Genomic DNA, 21641 nt, shown 5'->3' on the forward strand with positions numbered 1-21641 from the left:
TATAAAAAAAGAAAATTATGACAATTTTGTTTTTTAATTTTCAAGTTGTTAAAAAACATGTAGACACGTGAAAAATGGGTAAAAAAAAAGGTCGTACCCAGTGCACAAGGCTCCCGCTTTACGCAGGGTCTGGGAGAGGTGAATGTGAAAAATGGGTAATGGTAAAAAAAAAAGAAAGATAAAGGGTAAATGGGTAAACGGGGTATTAAACGGTTACGGTTAAATGGGTATGCGGTTATAGGTATGGTTAACCGTTTATAAACGGTTATGGGTAAATAACCGCGGTTACCCGCCCGCCATAACTGTTGCCCATCCCTACTCAGCACCATCCACAAGTTGCACGAACACTCGGTTATCAATGTGCTACCATTTTGCAATCTCACTCGTCTAATTCAGCAGTCTTCACCATCCCACATTGATATCAATCACTTGCATTCATGCTCACATTTGTCTCAATGTGAGTTCCATACTAAATCCCATATTAATCATTCACGTGCACACACTAATAATGTTACGACACTCATTTTTTCAATCATGGCATCGAGGGTTTTTGTTCTAAATTCCGGGTTACGGGTTACACCTACCCCTAAAATGGCACTTTTATATTCCACTCGAACATAGTCATCTCTCTTGTCCATTATCCACGGGCGTGAACTTGTCCGGCTTGGTTGACTTAATCTGCAAAATGTGTTCTTAGAATTGAGTTTTGCTGATTTAAGCTGGCATCCTTGGCAAACATGTTTGAAGTGCTTTTACCACTTGGAGAAGTACCTCCAAAGCAGCTTCTCTGTTGACCGGCTTCTTCCTACCCCCATTGTAGTTCCTGTAATTGGTCAGACATTTGATACTATGATTTAGTAATATTTTTCTCCATGCGTAAGTTAAAGATCTCCTTCAAGGTATTCAGGCTTTTTACCACTGCACCCACTCATCAAACCCAAATAAATTACACACAAATTAATTTAAACTGTATGATCCAAAAATTCAACTGGGGAAATAGATAAGATTGAGCTATGTAGCTCAAGTTGAAGATGGTTCCTCCTATCACTGTCAACTCTCTATCTCTCTCTCTCTCTCTCAATTAGATAGTTCTTCAGCCCGACTTCTAGTTTGGACCGTGTGCATTGCTATAGGCTTTTGTTAGGATTCAACTACCAAATCCTTATCTCAAAACCTGCAAGTAGAAACAACGGAGGAATGGCTATGGTGGAAGAGAAGCTGAGCTTCAAGGATATTTTTTTGTAATAATATTTTTAATTCAAAATGACCGTTGGCCACCCACTCAGCGTGAGCAACCGCTTATACAACTCAAACAACCATTAACTGCTAGGTGGCCTTCTTAACTAATTACTGAAAATAGTAACTAATTACTTAATTAACCCACTAATAGTGATTAAGTTAATCACTAATACAAGTCATATCATATGACCGATTTTGAAAATCATCGCAAATCTAAAGAGTAAAAAATGTAGTTAGCTGTTAGCCCAAGTTGATCGCGAAAGAGAAAGGGTTTGATTATAATAAACATTTTATTGTGGGACGATCAAGTAAATTGGCTATTTTATAAACCCAAAGCGGGAAGAAGAAAGACACCACCTCAACCATTTGAAACAAAAACCCTTCTGCGACAAGCTTTACCAAAATCCCCCTCCAATGGCTCGAAACAAGGTAACAAAACCTCCTCAATTCTTCTTCGTTCTGAAAAAATTCTCCGACTAAAAAGCTACTGGCTTTGTTTCCACTCTCCAAATTCTCATTCCATTTTTCGTTTCGTTTTCTTCTTCTTGGGGTTCCATTTGATTTGGTCCCTTTTTTACACTCCAAAACTCGGAAAAAAACCCTCAATTTTCCAGTTTCATAGGATACCCAAGTTGTTAATTTCTGCATATGGATTAGGGTTTTGAGGATGCTTAAATTTGGGTAATTTTTGTCAGATTTTAATCTAACAGTTTTTATTTTTATGTATTTGGGGATAGGATGGTATGGTTTTGTTGATTGATGTTAGCCCGTCGATGCACAAAGCTCTTCCAGAGATCGAAAAAGTTTGCTCTATGCTAGTAGAGAAGAAGGTAAATGGTTAATTTTAATTGGTTTTAGAAATTTAGAGTATTGCTGCTTTTACAAAGTTGATCGAATTTTCTGTATTTGGCAGTTGATTTACAATAAATATGATGAAGTAGGAGTTGTATTGTTCGGAACCGAAGGTACCCTTTTGGCTTTCTAATAATTAGTTGCAGCAATTACATCATTGTGCTTAATTTTTCTGTGATCTCTGGTTGTTATTTGGCTCTAAATTTATCTTTTACAGTAACTATTCGAGTAGTATTACTTATTAGTGGTGCTGTTTCATCTCTCAGACACTGAAAACGAACTGACAACGGAAGTGGGTGGATACAAGCATGTAGTGGTTTTACAAAATATCAAAGTTGTTGATGGGCATCTTGTTGAAACTCTACAACAACTCCCACGAGGAACTCATGAGGGTGATTGTATCCTTTTAACTTCTAGTTTTTTTTGGTTGTTGGAAATGGCCTTAGTGTGTGAAACTTTAATAGCTGCGATTTCTTCTTGGCCTGAACCTTCTGCTGAAAATTTTGCCATTCTTACTTTTGTCCTGCTGTGATTCAAAAGATTTATAATTTTCTCATAATCTTTTTTTTCACATTCCTTCCATTTGCACTTTCTTTTCTCTAGTTGAATTTTTTCGATAAGAGTTTTGCTGAAGAACCTTTTACATACTTGCACACTAATTATATTCTGTCAGAAAGCATACATTTTCAGGATACATTCTCTCTTTAGTTTGATGAATTCTTGTCATTTCATTCGAATCTAAAGGGAGATGCCTTTTAGTATAACTGTATAGTCTGTATAATGGCCTACTGAGAGATGGAAAGTTTGGAAGTGCTTAATTATGTGATCATTTTCACATCCCTGGTGCCTTGACTTTCTGGATAGTTCTTGATGCCATAATTGTTGGGTTGGATATGCTGATCAAGAAATATGGAGAAACATACAAAGGAAAGAAACGCCTTTGTCTGATTACAAATGCACAATTTCCTACTAAATTTCCGCAAGAGGGTACTAAAGAAGAACAAGTCACCACCATTGCCGGTCACATGAATAAACATGGTATGAGAATGGAAAGCATTGTTGTGAGAGGAAAACTTACTGGGGAAGCTGATAAAAACATAATGGATGAGAATGATCATCTATTGGGTATATTTTCAAGGAAAACGTGTGCAAAGTTGGTACATGTTGAGAGTCCAACTTCATTGCTAGGTGCTCTTAGAACTCGAAAAATATCTCCAGTTACAATATTCAGGGGTGATCTTGAGCTTAGCCCCAAAATGAAGATTAAGGTGAGACCTTTTATGTTTTATCAAAGTAATTCAATCAAGCCTTTTTATCCCGTTGTGCATAATTATTGTCACACTGCTATTGTGCATGCCAATAAAGTTTTGTGACCTTCACACCTATGTAATTGCTTGAGTTAGAAGTGGATTGTTGAACCACTGTCTATGGCAGAACACTCAGACCTAAGTAGGCCTATGTGTTGGTCTACACAAGGGCCTAGTATCTGGTGGTGGAGCATGTTATATTCCATTGGCATGAGAGTCAATCTACTAGCTGGTACTCGTAAGCCTGTGCTTGGGTATCCTGTATTGCACATAAAAATGACAGCACCAAAATTTGAATGTTGAGCTTCAACGACTCATTTCACATGTTACATTGGGACTATGGGGACTTTTTGAGTATATGTTCTGGATGACAGAATTGAATGAACATATAACTGTAACTTTTCTCATCTTAAAGCTTGATGTTGATTCTTGCGTGTCTTAAGTTATCTGATTATATATTTCTTGTATGTTGGTTTTCAATTAATATCATATGGACCGGAGGATGGTGTATTATAAGTTTAGAATTTATTTTCCAAGAAATTATAATATGTTTGAGAATTTTTTTATGTGTATTGTTTACACATTTAATGGTAAACAGGTATGGGTTTACAAGAAAACATCGGAAGAGAAGTTTCCCACTCTGAAGAAATATTCTGAGAAAGCGCCTCCAACAGATAGATTTGCTACACATGAAGTCAAGGTGGACTTTGAGTATAAAAGTGTTGAAGATCCTAGTAAAGTTGTGCCTCCTGACCAGAGGATTAAGGGTTATCGTTATGGCCCTCAAGTTATTCCCATATCATCTGCTGAATGGGATGCTGTCAAGTTCAAGCCAGAAAAGAGTGTGAAACTTCTGGGATTTTCTGATGCTAAAAATATAATGCGGTAAACTTTTATCTGTTTTAATTTGTCCTTGAATATCAATTGAAATGACAGTAGTTTTGATATTTTCTTTTCCATTTTTTTGGGGTTGGCCCTATGCATAAACATAAATCAAAGACATTATTACATGAAAGATGTCAATATTTTCATCCCTGAACCGGGTAATACGAGGGCCATTCTTGCTGTTTCTGCCCTAGCAAGAGCTATGAAAGATATGAATAAGGTGGCAATTATGCGCTGTGTTTGGAGACAAGGACAAGGAAATGTTGTTGTGGGGGTCTTAACACCTAATGTCTCGGACAATGACAATATCGTGAGTCTCACGTCTCAGTATCCATTTTCACAGACTGCTTAAAATACCTTTTCGTTTCATGGTTTCCTATTAATTCTGAATGGTTAATTGTATTTATGGGCAGCCTGATTCATTTTACTTCAATGTACTCCCTTTTGCTGAGGATGTTAGGGAGTTTCAATTCCCATCTTTCAGTAACTTCCCGGAATCGTGGCAACCAAGTGAACAACAGCAAGAGGCTGCAGATGGCCTTGTCAAGATGCTTGACCTTGCACCACCTGGCAAAGAGGAGGCTCTGCTGCCTAGCTTAACCCCAAATCCTGTCCTTGAGGTACTTAGTAATGCAATTTTGTCCATTTCAGGTGCTCCTTTCCCTTTGTGGAAATTTTTGCAGAGCTTTAGGGGCTATACAGTATGATTTCTAAAAGGGAAATTGTTTAAAGATGATAATGTGTCTCGTGCACGCAAACGAGCACCGGCCACAACGGCTGGAAACTATGACCAATAGAGTCATGACTACTATTTTGCTTGATTAGTCCTCGCATGACTCTTCTTCACACTGATTTCGGGCTTCCTGGTGTTATTTCCCTTGTTATACCTTATGGTTTTTCAGATGAAACCATTGCAGATTTTGTCCTTTTTTTTCAGCGCTTTTATCGTCACCTTGAGTTGAAGTCAAGGCAACCAGATGCAGTTGTACCTCCACTTGATGAAACTCTTAGGACGATTACTGAACCTGATAAAGAGCTTATTTCTCAAAACAAGTCTATTATTGATGTCTTTCATAGCCGGTTTGAACTCAAAGAGAACCCAAAGGTCATTACTCATTATCATCCAGTCACTTTATATATTTTTTTGGATATCCTACCACATAAATCAAGTTTTATGTGTAACTGGTTTGCAGCTGAAGAAATCAAGTAGGCGATTTTTGCGAGATAAACCATCTGGGTCAAAGGAGGGGGAGGATCATCTTAGCATTACCGATGGACCTAATAAGGTTGAGAAAATTGGGGACACTACTCCTGTCCAGGATTTTGAAGCTATGATCAGTCGTAGAGATAGCCCAAAATGGGTTGGTAAAGCAATTAAGGATATGAAAAATAAAATACACGACTTAGTAGAGGACTCTTATGAAGGGGATAATTATTCAAAGGCATTGGAATGTTTAATTGCCCTCCGCAAGGGTTGTATCCTAGAGCAGGTATGCCCCTTTCTCCCTCATACAAAGTGGAGCTCGTCTTATTTGTGCTGCCATGATTTCCCTCTTAACCTTTTTCTTGTGGAAAAGGACTTTTCTCTTCCCCTAAAAGAAAATAGTACGTGGTTACATCTCTTCATACCTATCTTATTGACAATAACGAGTCACAGATTGATGCATGTACTTCTGAGTAAAGGAAGACATGTTAAATTGTGATTTACCCCACCTCAGCTTGTAAGGAGGAATGGCTCCTAATGCTCAAGGAGTCACTAGTCAGACACATATTTCACAATGGATGTCAATACATAGAGGCAAACCTTCCAGAGTTCTTTCACTTTATAAGGCCAATTGAAACTAATGTTGTTTCAAATTTACGCCAATTGTCTAGTTAGTTTTGTTTTACTGGTTTAACAATTGTGGTTATACCTGACAATTGCATATTTAACTTCCGAAAGTTTGTCCTATGCAGGAACCAAAAGAGTTCAACGATTTCCTGTGCAATCTATGTAAATTCTGCGAGGAGAAAGCCCTTGGCAGTTTCTGTGGATTTCTTGCATCCAAGGAGCTCACGTTGATTCCCAAGAGAGAAGCTATAGACAGGTTACAAATTCCTATGCTCTTTCCAGTTCTTCGCAGTGCATGGTTTCAAGTTAATTAACAGTTTTTGTATCGTTTCCGTTACTTTTTTAGCCACTAATTTGATCTTTGTTTCTACACGTTTCACAAAACAGTGAAGTTACGGATGACGAAGCTAAAAGTTTTCTGGTCAAATCAGAGCCAAAATTGGAAGCAATGATTGAGTGATGTAATTGGTGTCTTGTGCTGTATTTGAGATATTTGATAAGAAATACATAAATGAACATAAACCCTAAATCCCAAATTTTTTTTTTTTTTTGGTAAACTGGAAATGCAATATCCGGGCAAAGATACCAAAAGATTACAAGAAGGCCAACAACGAGGCAAACAAGCACAAACACCAGCTACAGAGACAGTAGTGCAAGAAGGTAGAGAGAAAATCATGACACAAAGGGATTGATCTGTAAAATAACTTGCAATACAAAGTTTGGCTGCCTATTAAGTTTCATACCCTTTTCTTGTTCTGCATATCTCATTTGTTTTTGTTCCCTTGATTCTCTTTTAATTTATTGAATTTGAAGACTATAAATAAAAAGAGTGAAAATCGTTTTCCTTCTTTAATTTATAAACCCGATGGAATCACAACTCATTAATCATAACTTTCCTCTTTTCTTTAAAGAAGGGAAAATTGGTACTTAAAGAAAATTTCATCCTTAGAGAATCGTTTCTTTCGCCTAAATTTGTAGGAAAGTTTGAGTTTTGTTTCTCTCATGGTCATGGAGAAAACTCCAGAGGCTAGGCACTCACGTCCTTCACCTATATACACACACAACATTGTTTAACTATCCTTCATCTACCCTTTCTTTCGCTCAGTCCAAATTTTTTAAGTTTTTGATCATCGAATCCATGGCTTTCGTAAAAGTTGCCGCTATATTCTTCTTCTTCTTGATGGCATTGACTCTTTCTAAAGGCTGCACTGATACTAGTAATTTCTATTAACGTACAAAAGTTCGAATCTCTCTTACCGTAATTTAGTGTAAACTATATCTTGTATAAAAAAATCCTTCGTAAAATCGTAAGTTGATGAACATTGAATCTTTCTGACTAATTAATCAGATTTTATTAATTGATTTATATATTTATTACTAATTATATTAACACGCAGAACATGCATGCAATCGTAAAAACGTTCACATAGAGCAAGCAGTCCAAGATTCAGAGCCGCCAGGCATTGCTGCTGATGATCGAATCTCCGGTTACTCGAACGAGATCAAGGTTAGCAGAACGTCACCAAATCCGAGTTTGACCGGAGGAGCTTCTCAGGATCGATCTGCAGGATTACCGAGTTGATATTTGTGGTGGCTCTGTTGATAGTGAAGTTGTTTTCAAATTTCCTTAACTGTCATTGTATTTTCTTATATGACAAGTGTAAGGTCTGGATCCATTTACTTTTGTAGGTCTCATATGTCCTTGTATTAGAGATGTATTAATGACCTACTATGTATGGTTAAGATTAGATTTAGTGCCTAAAGGAATGTAAGGCCATCTCTAACCAAAGGGTCCAGAGAGTCAAAGGGCCAAAAATAGCTCGAAAACCATCTCTAACCGAGGGCTAGGCTAGAGGGCTCGTGGGCCTCACAGAGTCTGAACAGGCTAGAGGGCTGGCCATCTTCAACCAGCTAGCCAGTCCGCTAGCCAGCCCACTTTTTTTTTATTTTTTTCTTTTCACTTGCTATGCCCAGTTCCCTTTTTGTGTTTTTGTTATTTCAACCCACTTTAGAGTCTTCAATTTTTGGTGTAAGCCCATTTTTTTGTTTTTTCTTAACAGCCCACTTTTTATTTTATTTTATTTAAATTTATAATTTTTTCCTACATCATTTTTCACATATTTTTTCACCATTATATATTGTTGGCATTTTATATGTTGTCCTGTATGGTTTCACTAGTCATAGAGGTTATTCACAGTATTAATTGTGTTTAATGTGTTGGATTTACCTAAACAATTGGAGTTAGTTGAGTATTCTTTTACTTTCCAACGCCTCATTTTGATATATTTTTTTTCTAGTTCAGGCTCTTTATGCAAAGGGATTCTTGTTTTTCTTTAAAAAAAAATGGGAATTAGGTGTGAGAAACACTCTACATGGAATTTCAACGATTTGAACCGTTTATTTTGTAAGTCTTAATTCATATATTATTCTTACAAAAATTCAATTTAATCCGAAACTATTTGTCTATTTGGCTAATATTTTGCAATGATGATCTATGAGGTACAATTTAAGAAATAGACGTTTCGGATAGTTAAAATTCGATGTGATGTGAACCTCACAACTAATTCCCATTTATATAAAAAATGGGAATCCCTTCTTCTCTTAGGGGGGGCGTTTGTTGTACCGGACTGGATTAACTTCAGGGACTAAGCTGGAATAGCTTAGACTAGATTACGCTGGACTAACCTAGTGAAGCGTTTGGTGCAGTGTCGGATTAACAAGTAGGATAATGAAAATAATACTGTAGTTTATTGTCGAAATTAATTTATTATTAATTTCTTCACATAATCTCTCTCTCAGTTTCCCTTCTTGATCTCGATTCCACCAGCAAGCTGCTCCACTTCCCTCATCAACTTCATAATTTCACCATCTCTCTACTCATCGCCATCTCAATCTCAAACTTTATCTCACATCATTTGCTCCATCTGGGTCAAAACAAAAACACCACAAACACTCTTCTCCAACTCTAACCCAACATTTTCCTTGCTCTACTCACTCAACTTGCTCACAAGCAGCTCAATCTCCACGGCGGAATCGACTCAGCCCGGACTCCAAATCTGCCTTGCCTTGCACCAGCGACTCCACCTACTGCTAGCGGTCCTTGGTTTCCTTGAGCAGCAGAGAATTCAGCGACTTGAGGTTCTGGAGCTTCTCGGATGGCTCGTCCATGGCGGTGGTGGCGACAGGAAATATGAGATTGGGGATTTTTTCCGGGTGATGGTTGGTGGTGGAAAATATGAGATGGGGGATTTTTTGTGGTTGATGTTGGTGGTGGGAAATATGAGATTCAAGATTTTAGAGGATGATGACCATGGCGAAGAGAAGCAGCTTGCTAGGGATAGTCTGCGGATCTTAATTAAATCCCATCGAAATTCAAAATTAAGAAGCCCAGAACTCACAGAGGGGCTCGCAAGGAGGAAGAAGAAGCCGGTTTTAGCAAGTCCCATGGTTTGGGGAGGGCCTCGCTAAGAACCTTTAAGAAGGCCTCTAGTCCACACGAATCCCCTTAGTCCCACTTAACTTAGTCCCATCACCTATCAAACATGGGACTGTAGTCCAGTCCAGTCCAGTCCCATTTAATGAGACCAAACAAACACATCCTTAAAGGCTTCCTAATAAGTTAATAAGTACTGTGTCACACACTTTATCAATATTAAGAAAATATTGAGGACATCATATCTTTGTACTACATTAAGGTCAGTAAAATATTTTATTAAACAAAATTTTGTTGTTTTTATTTAACATCTCTAATTAAAAAAATAAAAATAAAACCTCTATTCTCTCTCCTGTCCCGCGTCTTTCTCACTCTCTTCCACTTCCTTCTAATTTTAAAAATAAAAATAAAACATTTCAAACTTGTACTTTGTGGGTGCGCATGTACTAGTAATAATAATAATAATAATAATAATAAAAAGTGGATTTTCTCTTTGGCGACGGTGAAGCTGAGAAGAAAACAAAAACAGCCCCCATTAAATTGAACTCCATTCGAAGTTGACTAGTGTCTTGAACAGGATCAGACGTTTCAGAGTCGAGAGCTTTTGACAACAACGGAGAGCCATGGAAACCACCAGCAGCAGCAGCAATCAGGTACCGGCTGCTTCAAAGCTCCTTCTCTATTCCTACTGGCAAAGCTCTTGCTCTTGGCGCGTCCGCTTCGCTCTCAATCTTAAAGGTTTTTAGAAAATATTACTTTTAGTGTAATTTTTGCATTTTTTTTGCTCCTGAATGTTTTATGATTCATTCAAATTTAAATGTTACTCGATTTCGCCACTTAGTATTACGATTTAATGATATTCTTTTCCACTTGTAAATGAAAGCGTTCAATTATCACCAAAGGCGAAGTTACCATATTATTGTGGCAAACATATTGTAAGGCTTAGCCCAATCCCAACCCCTTGGTATTGATACTATCGTTTGTTTAAAAAAAATGTCACTCGATTTCAATTTTGTGTAAAATTTTGGTTGAATTAATATTTCAATTTTTTTTTTGGGTAGCGCTATAGGTAGTTAGCTGTAGGCAGGAGAGGAATCCGTGGGTATTGAACCCGTACCAAGTTGCATAGGTATGATTGCTTTTCGCTACTGCAGTAAAACAACATTCATGAATTAATGGCCAAATGTTTGGTTGAGTTGGATTTTACTTGGTTTTGACTTCTTGTTAGTTCAATTGAATGCGTAGGACTCCCGTACGAGTACAAACCGGTGAGCCTACCAGCTGGAGAGCAGTTCAGTCCAGGTGAGTTTGAAGCGATATTATGCTCATTACAAGCCACATTCTCTTGCCAAACAATCCGGCACGTTAATGTTGTCAAATTTTTAGTATAAATCCTTACTTTGGTGGGTACTGGATACTTATCGAATGTGCGGTACAAATTCACAGCCAGGCAATATAACATGCTAGATATAACCCCTTTAAAAATGCTGCCTATGTTTCCAAGGTTCAATAAATTAAGCCTTTTTTTAATGATTGAGTTGCAGAGTTCAAGTGTTTGAATCCTCTTCATTTTGTTCCGGTGTTGGTCGATGGGGATACAGTGGTTTCAGACTCCTTTGCAATATTGCTGGTTAGTGTAGTTTGTTGGGAAATGGATCATCTGTTTCCAGTTTTTAAAGGTTTACTTGTTCCTCTAATTGTTCTGTTATTTGGGTACGATGTGTTCTTGTGGTGCTCGATTAGTATTTAGGGGACAAATATCCTCAGAGACTGTTATTGCCAGCTGATCCTCGGCTACAAGCTCTTAATCTCCAGGTACGTTTGTACTAAATGTGAAGTCCATATCCAATTTAAATAATTTGGTTTAAAAAATTTCTGCACCTGAAGTTGACTAGCCTAGTTTATAATGGTAGTTGTTCTTTACACCGTGCAGAAATCTAAGTTGTAGATTCAGGATTTGAAGAAATAACAACATATGTTACTGCCACCAAAAGGAGTTTATGGTGTTATGTCATAGGCTGAAGAATTTTCTAATTTTATATGCCCTTGGGAGGCTTTCAGAACGCTAATCAGGTAGCTCATGAGTGGACTAGCATATCTATTTTTAGCTCCCACTACCCTTTCAAGCTTCTGAAATTCATGGTCTATCAGTTAATTCTTTTGTCAAGTGTCCTACTATGGTCACATTATATCTTATGAATCGAAACATGCACCTATCTATTCACTATGATCCTAACTCATGACAGGTTTGAGCAAAGTGGAAGTATGCTGGGGCAACTTTGTTGATATTGTTATTAAATTCCTGTACTAAATCTCTTTTCCTCTACCTGACGGCATAACTCTAGGACAGTATATAACTAGACTGATACATACAAACAAAATACCAGACAGTATAACTAGCCTGATACGTACAAACAAAATAACAGACAGTATATCTAGCCTGATACATACAAACAAAATAACTTCAAATGATAATTTGAATCCAAATAACATCTGTTTACCCAAAAAACTACCAAGCCTACGCGACGTGCAGGCCGAATAGCTAATGAGCTAACTACGTCCTTTGATTGAATGCGGGGCGTGCCAACTCGACGATAGAGCTCGGTTGGTGAGTGAATGAATGTGGTGGTGGTGGTGGTGGTGGTGTCGAATGTGCTATTGACTTTTGTCTTGCGATTGCAGCTGAGGAAAGAACTCGTCTCAGCCTTTGGGTTCTAGAGAAAAGGCTTCTAATTCCTTCGAAGTTCACGAATCGTTGACACCGAGCTCAACCGCTGTAATTATATTTGTACAAATATAAGTGCGTTGAATCGGTTCCAGGCTGTACAGACACAAATACTCAAAAGAGATAAGTGTCTTGATTGTAAATGTGGTTTGGCCGTCGAAGTGCCAAATTCTAAATTGTACTTGTGAATATCCAATCATAAACTAAGTTCAGCTTTCAATGTGTCGAACGATGTAACCTAGTAACACTTCACTTCGTCGAGAAGGCTGATGAAATGACCTTTTCGAACAAGGACTTAGAGATTCCTTGTTAACCGAGACTTGGATAAATAACTAGTTGATCTCGAAGCAGTGCTGTTAAGACTAACTGAAGGTACTCCTCAATTGCCTGATCTATGGCTCCAGTGTCGTTAAGACTAATTGAAGGTGTTGCCGGTTGCCAACCACAGTTTTGTTAAGACTAACTAAAGATGTGTTTGACGAAGTTAGAAAAGTCAATGTTTTCTCAGGGATGAGAGGGTTTCGCGTGGAGTGAGAGTTTTCGCATGACCTATTTGTGTGTTGATTTGAAGAGGCTTTGAACATTGCATTCCCTCTTCTATAGTAGCAACTTTTACCTGATGCTGAGGTAGAGTCCTACTCGGACTAAATTTTCTTGGCATATCTTGAATGAAATATCATCTTATTTGAATTGAACTCAATCACTCCTACTGGACTTGGGAGTCTGAACCAGGCCCTTAGAACATTAAGAATATTCTCACGCCATCCTTATCTTTGAGGACTCCTGATTGAACCAGGACTTAGAGTTTTTATGCTAGTCACCCCGATTCACATAAACTGTAGGGTTTTTAATTATTTTTGTTTAGGTTAAAAGCTCAGCTGTATACAAAACCGGAAACAAAATTGCGGTTTTTAAACCATTTGTGTAGAGTTTTTAATAACCTAAATCATGTTTTGTTTTTAATCATGTTCATTCAAAGATAGATTTATCAGGTGCTTTTAGGATTATAGAGCATGATTATCCGTTAGGTTCATATTCTTAGATTTGATTCATGTTTATCTGATGTTGTGTAATTAAATGTTAGGTCATACTTAAAATATAATCCACTTCTTCTTCTTCAAAATATAATCCTAAAAGCACCAGATAATAATGACGCTTATAGGATTATCTAATGTTGTGTAATTATTACATTCTTTATCGTAGCCAAATAATCCTATATATAATCACTGTTTTTCAAAAATAAAAAAAATAAAAAAAATCACTGTGGGGCTTTTCCAAAATATAATGCAATATTTTCGTGCTTTTGGGTTGATATTCTTACAGTTCATATTCTTAAAGTTTGATTATATTTTGGTAATCACCTAATTTGTCATCACATAATATTGTGAAATCGAACGCTAATTTCTAGCAGCAGACATATAAAATGATGTAAAAAATGAATTACCAATAAAAATCCAAATGGGTAAAAAATTATTACCTTTGGAGAAAACGGGTGTTTGGCCACTAAGTTGCTGCAACACCTTCAAACAAGAAACAATTAAATCAAACATAACAACAAATATAAATTCCTCTAATCTAAAATAGTAGTACAGAATTTGTGTGAGATGGGTGGTGAGCGACAATAAAAATGATTTATTAGGAAAAACTAGAATTGGCTTAAATTGATTTATCATTGATAATTTGATTTTGTAATTTGTAGAAATCATTCTACCACCAGGGATAGAGCTAGAGATTTGAATGAATGGGGGCATCCTCAAACAACAAATTGCGGCGATTATGCCTCACACTGGCTCCATTCGTGGCTCTAGAAGAGGTAGCACCGGTTGCTTTCGGAATCTTGCCACAAACCTTTGGTGATCGTTCTTGTCGATGCAAATTTCCACCGTCTTCAGTCTTGACAAAAATACACCTACAAAACAATCTAAACCTTCAATCAAAGACCAAAAGCCTCACGCGCCCATGACGAGTGTGGGTGTGGAGGGGGGGTGTTGGCCAATGGATTTCCGATGCCTAAGTTAGTCTCTCTGAAAAAAGTGAGTGTTTAGGGTTTTCTGTGTATGGAAAAGGCGTCCTGTTGCAGTCATATTTAGAATAGGAATATGATTGTGTAAATCCTAGTGTATCTAGGGATATCTTTGAATATTCCCTTTAGTAGTTAATATCCTATTAGAGTTGAAATCCTAAAAGGGTAATGATTTAACCTCTCCTAATACTATAAATAAAGGCACAATGGGATGATACAATACACACCTCACAATTAAATCTCTCTATCTTTTCCCTCTTGTTGCCGCCGGCCTCCCCCTCCCTATTCCCTTAGAATAGCTCAGTTAAATAGGTCTACAACACGTTATTAGCACGCTCTTGCCAGAAGCTAAGGAACTGAAGGATTGTAGGAGGAGGCTATCTTCTACAAAATTCAAAGGCTTTTATTTTTTTTTCTGCCAATCAGGTACGCTTAAAATAAAGGAAGATATTTGAAACGACCATGAAGCATGAAAACACTCCCCTTGATGCATGAACCCCTTATGTTTATATTTTCCTTCCGATATATATATATATATATATATATATTATATGTGTTATATATATTTGTCAATATATATATATATATATATGTATATATGTTTCATGCATTACACAATTATATTGTTATATGGAATTTATGAGTCAAAGCATATAAATAAATTACAAGCAATTTAGGGTTTTTCAAACCCTAGAAAAGTTGAATATATATATATATATATATATATATATATATATATATATATATATATATATATATATATTGGGAACTGGTGCGGTACAGTTGCCACACCACCTTGGCACCACCGCCGAACCACTGCTAGCTTGAAGGTCAGCCCCGTGGAGCACATCATGGCACAGTGTCATTTTGACACCTTTGGACCACATAGCAGCAACCTTTGGGCTTTGCTATGCTAAGCCAGACACCCTAGGCTTTCGGCTTAATGAGCTTAACAGGCTTGAAGTCTCTTAGCCCAACCAAGAAAGCCTGCAACCTTCTTGGCCTGCTGTTCCGTGAGTCCCTCGTCCAACTCTAGCAACCCAGTACCGCTGGGCTTACTTTTACCCCATGATTTGGCTCGCTTGAAGCAGCCTATAGCTCACTTGGCTTCGCCCCAGTCTTCACCCCACTTTCCTGTAACCTTTGCTACTGGGCTTGGGTTGTCCCGACCTGAACCCAGCTTCGACTAGGATTCCCAAACCAACCCACGACCAACTTTTTGATGGGCCTACACCTATGTCCAATTTCTTGGCCCAATGCTAGCAGCCTTGTTAGGCTTCCCAGACCACATGACCCAGAGGCTTGAAGCCCTCTCGTGACCCAATAAGCCTACAGCCGAATCTGCAAGGCTCACTCATGTGTCTTTTTTTCTACCCGATACCAATTTTTGGCATCCTTGCATTATAAATCATGCCCAAATATTTATTTAGGGTACTTTGGTTTACACTAATTAATTATCACTTGGTTTATCTCCAACCGAAGCTAATATGACCTGTTTGTCATTATTTTGCTTCCACGATCGACCTCGTTTGGTCCTGATCTATTCAATTAATTAAAAGTGACCTGCAGTCCATTAATTTGATAATTAATCCAAAATTATTGACCTGAAGATCACTTTTGGACATTAACGATTCAATAATTTGTTTTTATACTTTGAACCATTGACATACTTTCGTAGTCCTGAAGCTCTCACACTTGAGTTCTCGAAGCAACTCAAATCCACTATAATTAAATCAGCATATTGCATTCTATGTTCCTGCAGGAACCTCACCTTTATGAATTAATCATTCATAAAACTAAATTGAACCTGTAATTTCATATTTAGTGCCTTTGAAACCCGAAGTTTTCATTCAAAACATACCACATGATACTTGTAGCTTTCATGCATAAATTAAACCAATACATGTCTATAGAACCCGAATGTTCTACAATGTATGTTTATGGATTACCATATGACTAACCATGTTTTTGTTATACCCTCCATTTTAGGGACATTTCGAACTTGAACAAGCTTGATTTCACCACTTTGGAAGTATTTAGAAGCAACTGCCTGAAGTGGGTTCAAGATGTGAAGCTCCATCTTATTGCAAATGGTATTAGAGCCACTATCGAGGCACCTATTGAGAAAAACCCGTCGACCAAGCTCAGAAAGCTAATGTAATGATCTTCATTTGAAGACACATTCATGATGCACTGCAGACTGAGTACCTCGTTGAGGAGGACCCACGCACCCTCTGGCTTTTTTTGGCCGACCGTTTCAATCACCAGAAAGACATTTACTTGCCTGAAGCAAGACATGACTGGCAGCATCTACGCTTCCAATACTTTAAGTTTGTGAATGAATACAACTCTGAAGTTTGTAGAATCCGATCACTGCTAAAGTTCTGTAAAGTGGAATTAATCGAATCAGATCTCTTGGATAAGACCTATTCGACCTTCCATGCCACCAATATTGTCCTGCAACAACAATATAGGGCATAAAAGTTCACCAAATTTTCAGATTTGATCTCTATTTTACTTCTTGTTGAAAAGAAGAACCAGCTTTTGATGAAGAATCATTAAGCTCAACCCATTGGCTCGAATGCCCCACCTGAAGTGCATGCGACCAATTCTAGCAGCCACAAACGACATAAAAATCATCATGGCCGTGGCAATGGACGGTAAGCCCCACCACGAGCCCAAGGTCCACATAGTCAAAGCCCACCCAAGGGAGGAAATTTGACCAAGAAGCGCTAACCCCTTACCTTTAATGCCACAAACTTCAAGAACAAGGGAAAAGCTACGGTTTAATCGACTTCCACTAAAATGGACATGTGCTACTGTTGTGGATCAAAGGACCATTGGTCATACGTACGTCGAGCTACCCCTAATACCATTGCTAAGTATCATTCCCACCGTGAGTCTAACTTTGCACATGTGGATCATCCCGAAGATGCTATTACATCCATGGAGATATCATATTTTCAGGAGGCATTAGCTCATATGGACAAATAAAATTTAGACATGTTTTTACGATGTTTTACCCCTAGTGGCCAAACCCACTAGGAGTGGCCGGACCCCCAATTTAGTTTTGGTTTATTTTGAATTATGGATAATTGTTTTATGGATATTATTTCTTGAATTGATTAATTGAATGAATGGAATTATATTTATGGATGTGACCAATTCAATCAATTTATTTCTAGGTATATGTCTAGTGGGGAAGTTAGTTATCTGGTTGATAGTGTTACCACACATACCATATTGCGTAAGTGACACCATTTTACTAATTTTGTACCTAAGAAAGCACCTATGACAACTCTCTCAGGTTCATCCAACCTGATTGAAGGATGCAAAAAGGCCCATATCATGTTGTCCAATGGAACCGTCTTAACCATTAAAGAGGCCCTCTATTCTCCACGTTTCGAAAGAACTTGATGAGTTTTAGAGATATTCGAGATAATCAATATCATATTGAAACCACTGAAGACAATGGATATGAATTTCTTTGTATCACTTCGTATGAATATGGCCAGAAGCGTATTCACGATAAGTTGGAACGTCTCCTGAGTGGGTTGTACATAACAACCATTCGTGGCATAGAAGTCCACCATGTGGCTGGCCTTATGCCTGAGTTCCAGAACACGATGCACCATATGAGACATCCTGGACGTGACACGATGCACCGTATCCTCAAATCATCACATGGGCATCATTTACCTCCCTACGTTAGATTCCCGCCATGTAAAACATGTTCTTTGGGGAAGTTGAATACTCAACCCTCGATTACAAAAATTATTCACAATCCTCCTAAGTTTCTTCAACAGATTCAAGGGGATATTTGTGAAGCTATCCAACCAACATGTAGACCATTTCGATACTTTATGGTGTTAGTTGATGCATCGACACGATGATCACTTGTTTGCTTGTTGTCCACATGTAACACTACATTTGCGAAACTCCTAGTATAAATTATTTAGCTAAGGGCTCACCACCCTGATTATCAGATCAAGTCGATTCGACTGGATAACGCTAGAGAGTTTACGTCACATCCTTTTGATGATTATTTCATGTCAGTAAGGATTGAAGTGGAACATCCTGTACCCCATTTTCACACCAAAAACGGCTTGGCAGAAGCTTTCATAAAGCACCTTCAATTGATAGCTCGGACTTTTGATAAGAGCATATTTATGCGACTTTGTTATCTTATTTCTTTGCATTTAGTTAGTTAATTTCCATTTATTATAGCAATTTAAGTTATTTTCGTATTATTGTAGATCCAATTGGTAAAGGTGACAATAAAGGGCAAAATGGAGTAAGTTGGAGCAGTTTTGGACATGGATTGGATAACATGCGTATGGAGCATAATGGATGGACGTTTTTGATGACAAATGATGCTAAAAATGTGCTACAAATCTAGAAGAAGTAAATTAATCCTTGGAAGACAAGGAATCAGCTGAAAACAAGGAGACCTTATCCAATCTTATCTTATCCAACCTTATCTTATCCTATCCTATCCTAATCCTATCTTACCTTATCTCCAGCTGCAAGGGGGATTCTTTATGACATTAAAGCACTTCTTATCTGATTTAAGGAGTCCTAAAAAACAATGCAAACAACCTAATCCTCTTCCTCCACAAATTATGTCAGGCCCCCTGCCTATAAATACTACTTATTGCCGCAACTTTCAGGGGGGAGAGAGGAGAAAAAAACAAAGAGTGCCGCATCCTACATCCAGAGAAAAAGAGTGCCGCAACCTACCATTCATCCATTGGAATTTCCAGAGTTCTTTATATCCTTGTTTAGTTTCGATGTTTATGTTAGATTGCTTTTCAACTATGATGAACATGTGTAACTAAATTTCTTTTTAGCTAGAGGTGAATTTGAAGCCATGATCATATGTTTTATATAAATTAATTACATCCAGTTATTATTTCATAAAACATGAATGCGATTTACTTATCTAATTTATAGAAAACTTATTCTTGTATGTTTATTAAGGGTGCACACTTAGTTTGCATGCAGGGATTTGATGCTAGAATATAAGGGAATTTCACATAATCGTTATGAACTTATATTTATAAGTAATAAAAGTCACTAGTCATGATTGTGTTAAGTAAATTCCTGGCAGGAGTATCATGTAGTTCATAGTTATGAATGCTTTATTAGTGCTTATGATTTTCACAAGTAGGGTTTCCACACATAAAACATATGCATACAAATTGATTTCCAATTATTTTTTCTATAAACCATGAATGACAATGCCCCAAATTAATTGTGAACAACACTAATTAATTCTCCGATTTTCCTAAGTTCATTGAATTGGACTCAGCGACGCAACCAAATTATCCTTCTCAAGTTCCCTAACTATGAAAAGCATGATAGAGACACATATCAAAGGTCATTAAGTTATGTGAAAATCATAAGCATTGACAAGGCATTTGTAACTATGAACTACATGATACTCCTGCCAGGAATTTACTTAACACAATCATGACTAGTGACTTTTACTACTTATAAATATAAGTTCATAACGATTATGTGAATTTCCCTTATATTCTAGCATCAAATCTCTGCATGCAAACTAAGTGTGCACCCTTAATAAACATACAAGAATAAGTTTTCTATAAAGCAGATAAGTAAATCGCATTCATGTTTTATGAAACAATAACTGGATGTAATCAATTTATATAAAACATATGATCATGGCTTCGAATTCACCTCTAGCTAAAGAGAAATTTATTTACACATGTTCATCATAGTTGAAAAGCAATCTAACATAAACATCGAAACTAAACAAGGATAGAAAGAACTCTCGAAATTCCAATGGATGAATAGCAGGTTGCGGCACTCTTTTTCTCTGGATGTAGGATGTGGCACTCTTTGTATTTTTCTCCTCTCCCCCCCCTGAAAGTTGCGGCAATAAGTAGTATTTATAGGCAGGGGCACGACACCATTTGTGGAGGAAAAGGATTAGGTTGATTGCATTGTTTTAGGACTCCTTAAATCAGATAGGAAGTGGTTTAATGTGATAAGGAATCTCCCTTGCAGCTGGAGATAAGGTAAGATAGGATTAGGATAGGATAATATAAGGTTAGTTTGGATAAGGTTGCATAAGATAAGATTGGATAAAGTTTTCTTTTTTTTTCTTCAGCTAATTCCTTGTCTTCCAAGTATTAATTTACTTCTTCCAGATTTGTAGCACATTTTTAGCATCATTTGTCACCAAAAATGTCCATCCATTATGCTCCATACGCATGCTATCCAATCTAAGTCCAAAATTGCTCCAAATTGCTTCATTTTTCCCTTTATTGTCACCTTTGCCAATTGGACCTACAATAATACGAACATAACTTAAATTACTATAATAAATGGAAATTAACTAACTAAATGCAAAGAAATAAGATAACAAAGTCGCATAAATATGCTCCTATCAACTTTGGTTATGCAAACCAAACTGCCGGTATCTGCCTGAGGCAATGCAATATTGCATGCAACTATGCTGGTCCACCTAAGGCCTACCGCTACCCAACCTCATTCACCAATACAATTGGTTATTGGATACGAGCCTGATGTCTCGCATTTACTTGTGTTTGGGTGCACAGTTTATGTGCCAATAATACCGCCACTACATACCAAAATGGGTCCTCAGAGAAAAATGGGAATCTATGTCGGTTATGATTCACCATCAATTATTCGCTATTTAGAGCCATTGAAAGGAGATCTCTTTACGTCACATTTTGCGGATTGTCACTTTGATAAGACAGTCTTCCCGTTGTTAGGGGGAGATAAGTATGCTAACGTTCTTGGAGAACGCTGCGAATTATTGTGGTATGCTCCCACTATGTCTCATCTAGATCCCTGCACTGTCCAGTCTTAAACTGAGGTGCGACGAATTATAGATCTTCAGAGCATTGCTCAAAGCATGCCAGATGCTTTACTAATCTAGCTAAGGTGATAAGATCACATATACCCACTACAAACACACCTGCAAGGATAAATGTATGCCGTGCAGTCTTGCCTGGGAAGGCCGAACTGTCCTCGAAGGAGGGAAGGCTGCACCTTCCATGTGGCTCGGTACGTTGGCGGCTAACCAATCATTTGCTCCAACCCTGAAGCGTTGCAGGCCACTTGGTTCAAAGGATTCACAACCCCGGAAGAGGAAAATGGCACCAACTAGTGACCTTAGTTCGAATTTGACCATCGCTCACTCATCTGTCCCAACACATGAGGTTATTCTAGATGATTACGATGATGTCTTAAATGAGATAAATTAACCTCCCAAGAATCGAGAGATTTCGGTCCACTACGCAGTATTAGATGAGGTTTGGAATTAGAATGAGATGATCATTGATGATGCATTTGTG

General features: G+C 37.6%; 2 protein-coding genes across 15 annotated transcripts; both read left to right on the forward strand.

The window, feature by feature from the left end:
* The first annotated feature begins 1515 nt into the window (after positions 1-1515).
* LOC126629319 (ATP-dependent DNA helicase 2 subunit KU80) lies at positions 1516-6874 on the forward strand. Its single transcript, XM_050299334.1, has 13 exons — positions 1516-1668; positions 1977-2069; positions 2153-2204; positions 2358-2489; positions 2956-3359; positions 3997-4283; positions 4398-4593; positions 4697-4903; positions 5221-5388; positions 5477-5773; positions 6240-6370; positions 6502-6575; positions 6676-6874. The coding sequence occupies exons 1-12, from the start codon at positions 1654-1656 to the stop codon at positions 6572-6574; spliced, it is 2055 nt and encodes a 684-aa protein (XP_050155291.1). The 5' UTR covers positions 1516-1653; the 3' UTR covers position 6575; positions 6676-6874.
* A 3154-nt stretch (positions 6875-10028) lies between these two features.
* On the forward strand, positions 10029-17451 carry LOC126629322 (glutathione S-transferase zeta class-like). 14 transcript variants are annotated; one of them, XR_007625715.1, is made up of 7 exons: positions 10029-10285; positions 10609-10676; positions 10793-10849; positions 11092-11177; positions 11291-11362; positions 11481-11620; positions 11794-12967. XR_007625715.1 is itself a non-coding variant. In XM_050299338.1 (5 exons), the coding sequence occupies exons 1-5, from the start codon at positions 10171-10173 to the stop codon at positions 11493-11495; spliced, it is 345 nt and encodes a 114-aa protein (XP_050155295.1). In that variant the 5' UTR covers positions 10029-10170; the 3' UTR covers positions 11496-11804. The 14 variants fall into 14 exon arrangements, 2 of the variants coding, with proteins under 2 accessions (XP_050155295.1, XP_050155294.1); XR_007625721.1 differs by adding an exon at positions 10431-10511 and having other exon boundaries at positions 10776-10849; positions 11481-11804; XR_007625716.1 differs by adding an exon at positions 10431-10511 and having other exon boundaries at positions 11481-11804.
* The last annotated feature ends 4190 nt before the right edge of the window (positions 17452-21641 follow it).

This window comes from Malus sylvestris, chromosome 7 (genome assembly GCF_916048215.2).
Source record: "Malus sylvestris chromosome 7, drMalSylv7.2, whole genome shotgun sequence".
NCBI classification, from domain to species: domain Eukaryota; kingdom Viridiplantae; phylum Streptophyta; class Magnoliopsida; order Rosales; family Rosaceae; genus Malus; species Malus sylvestris.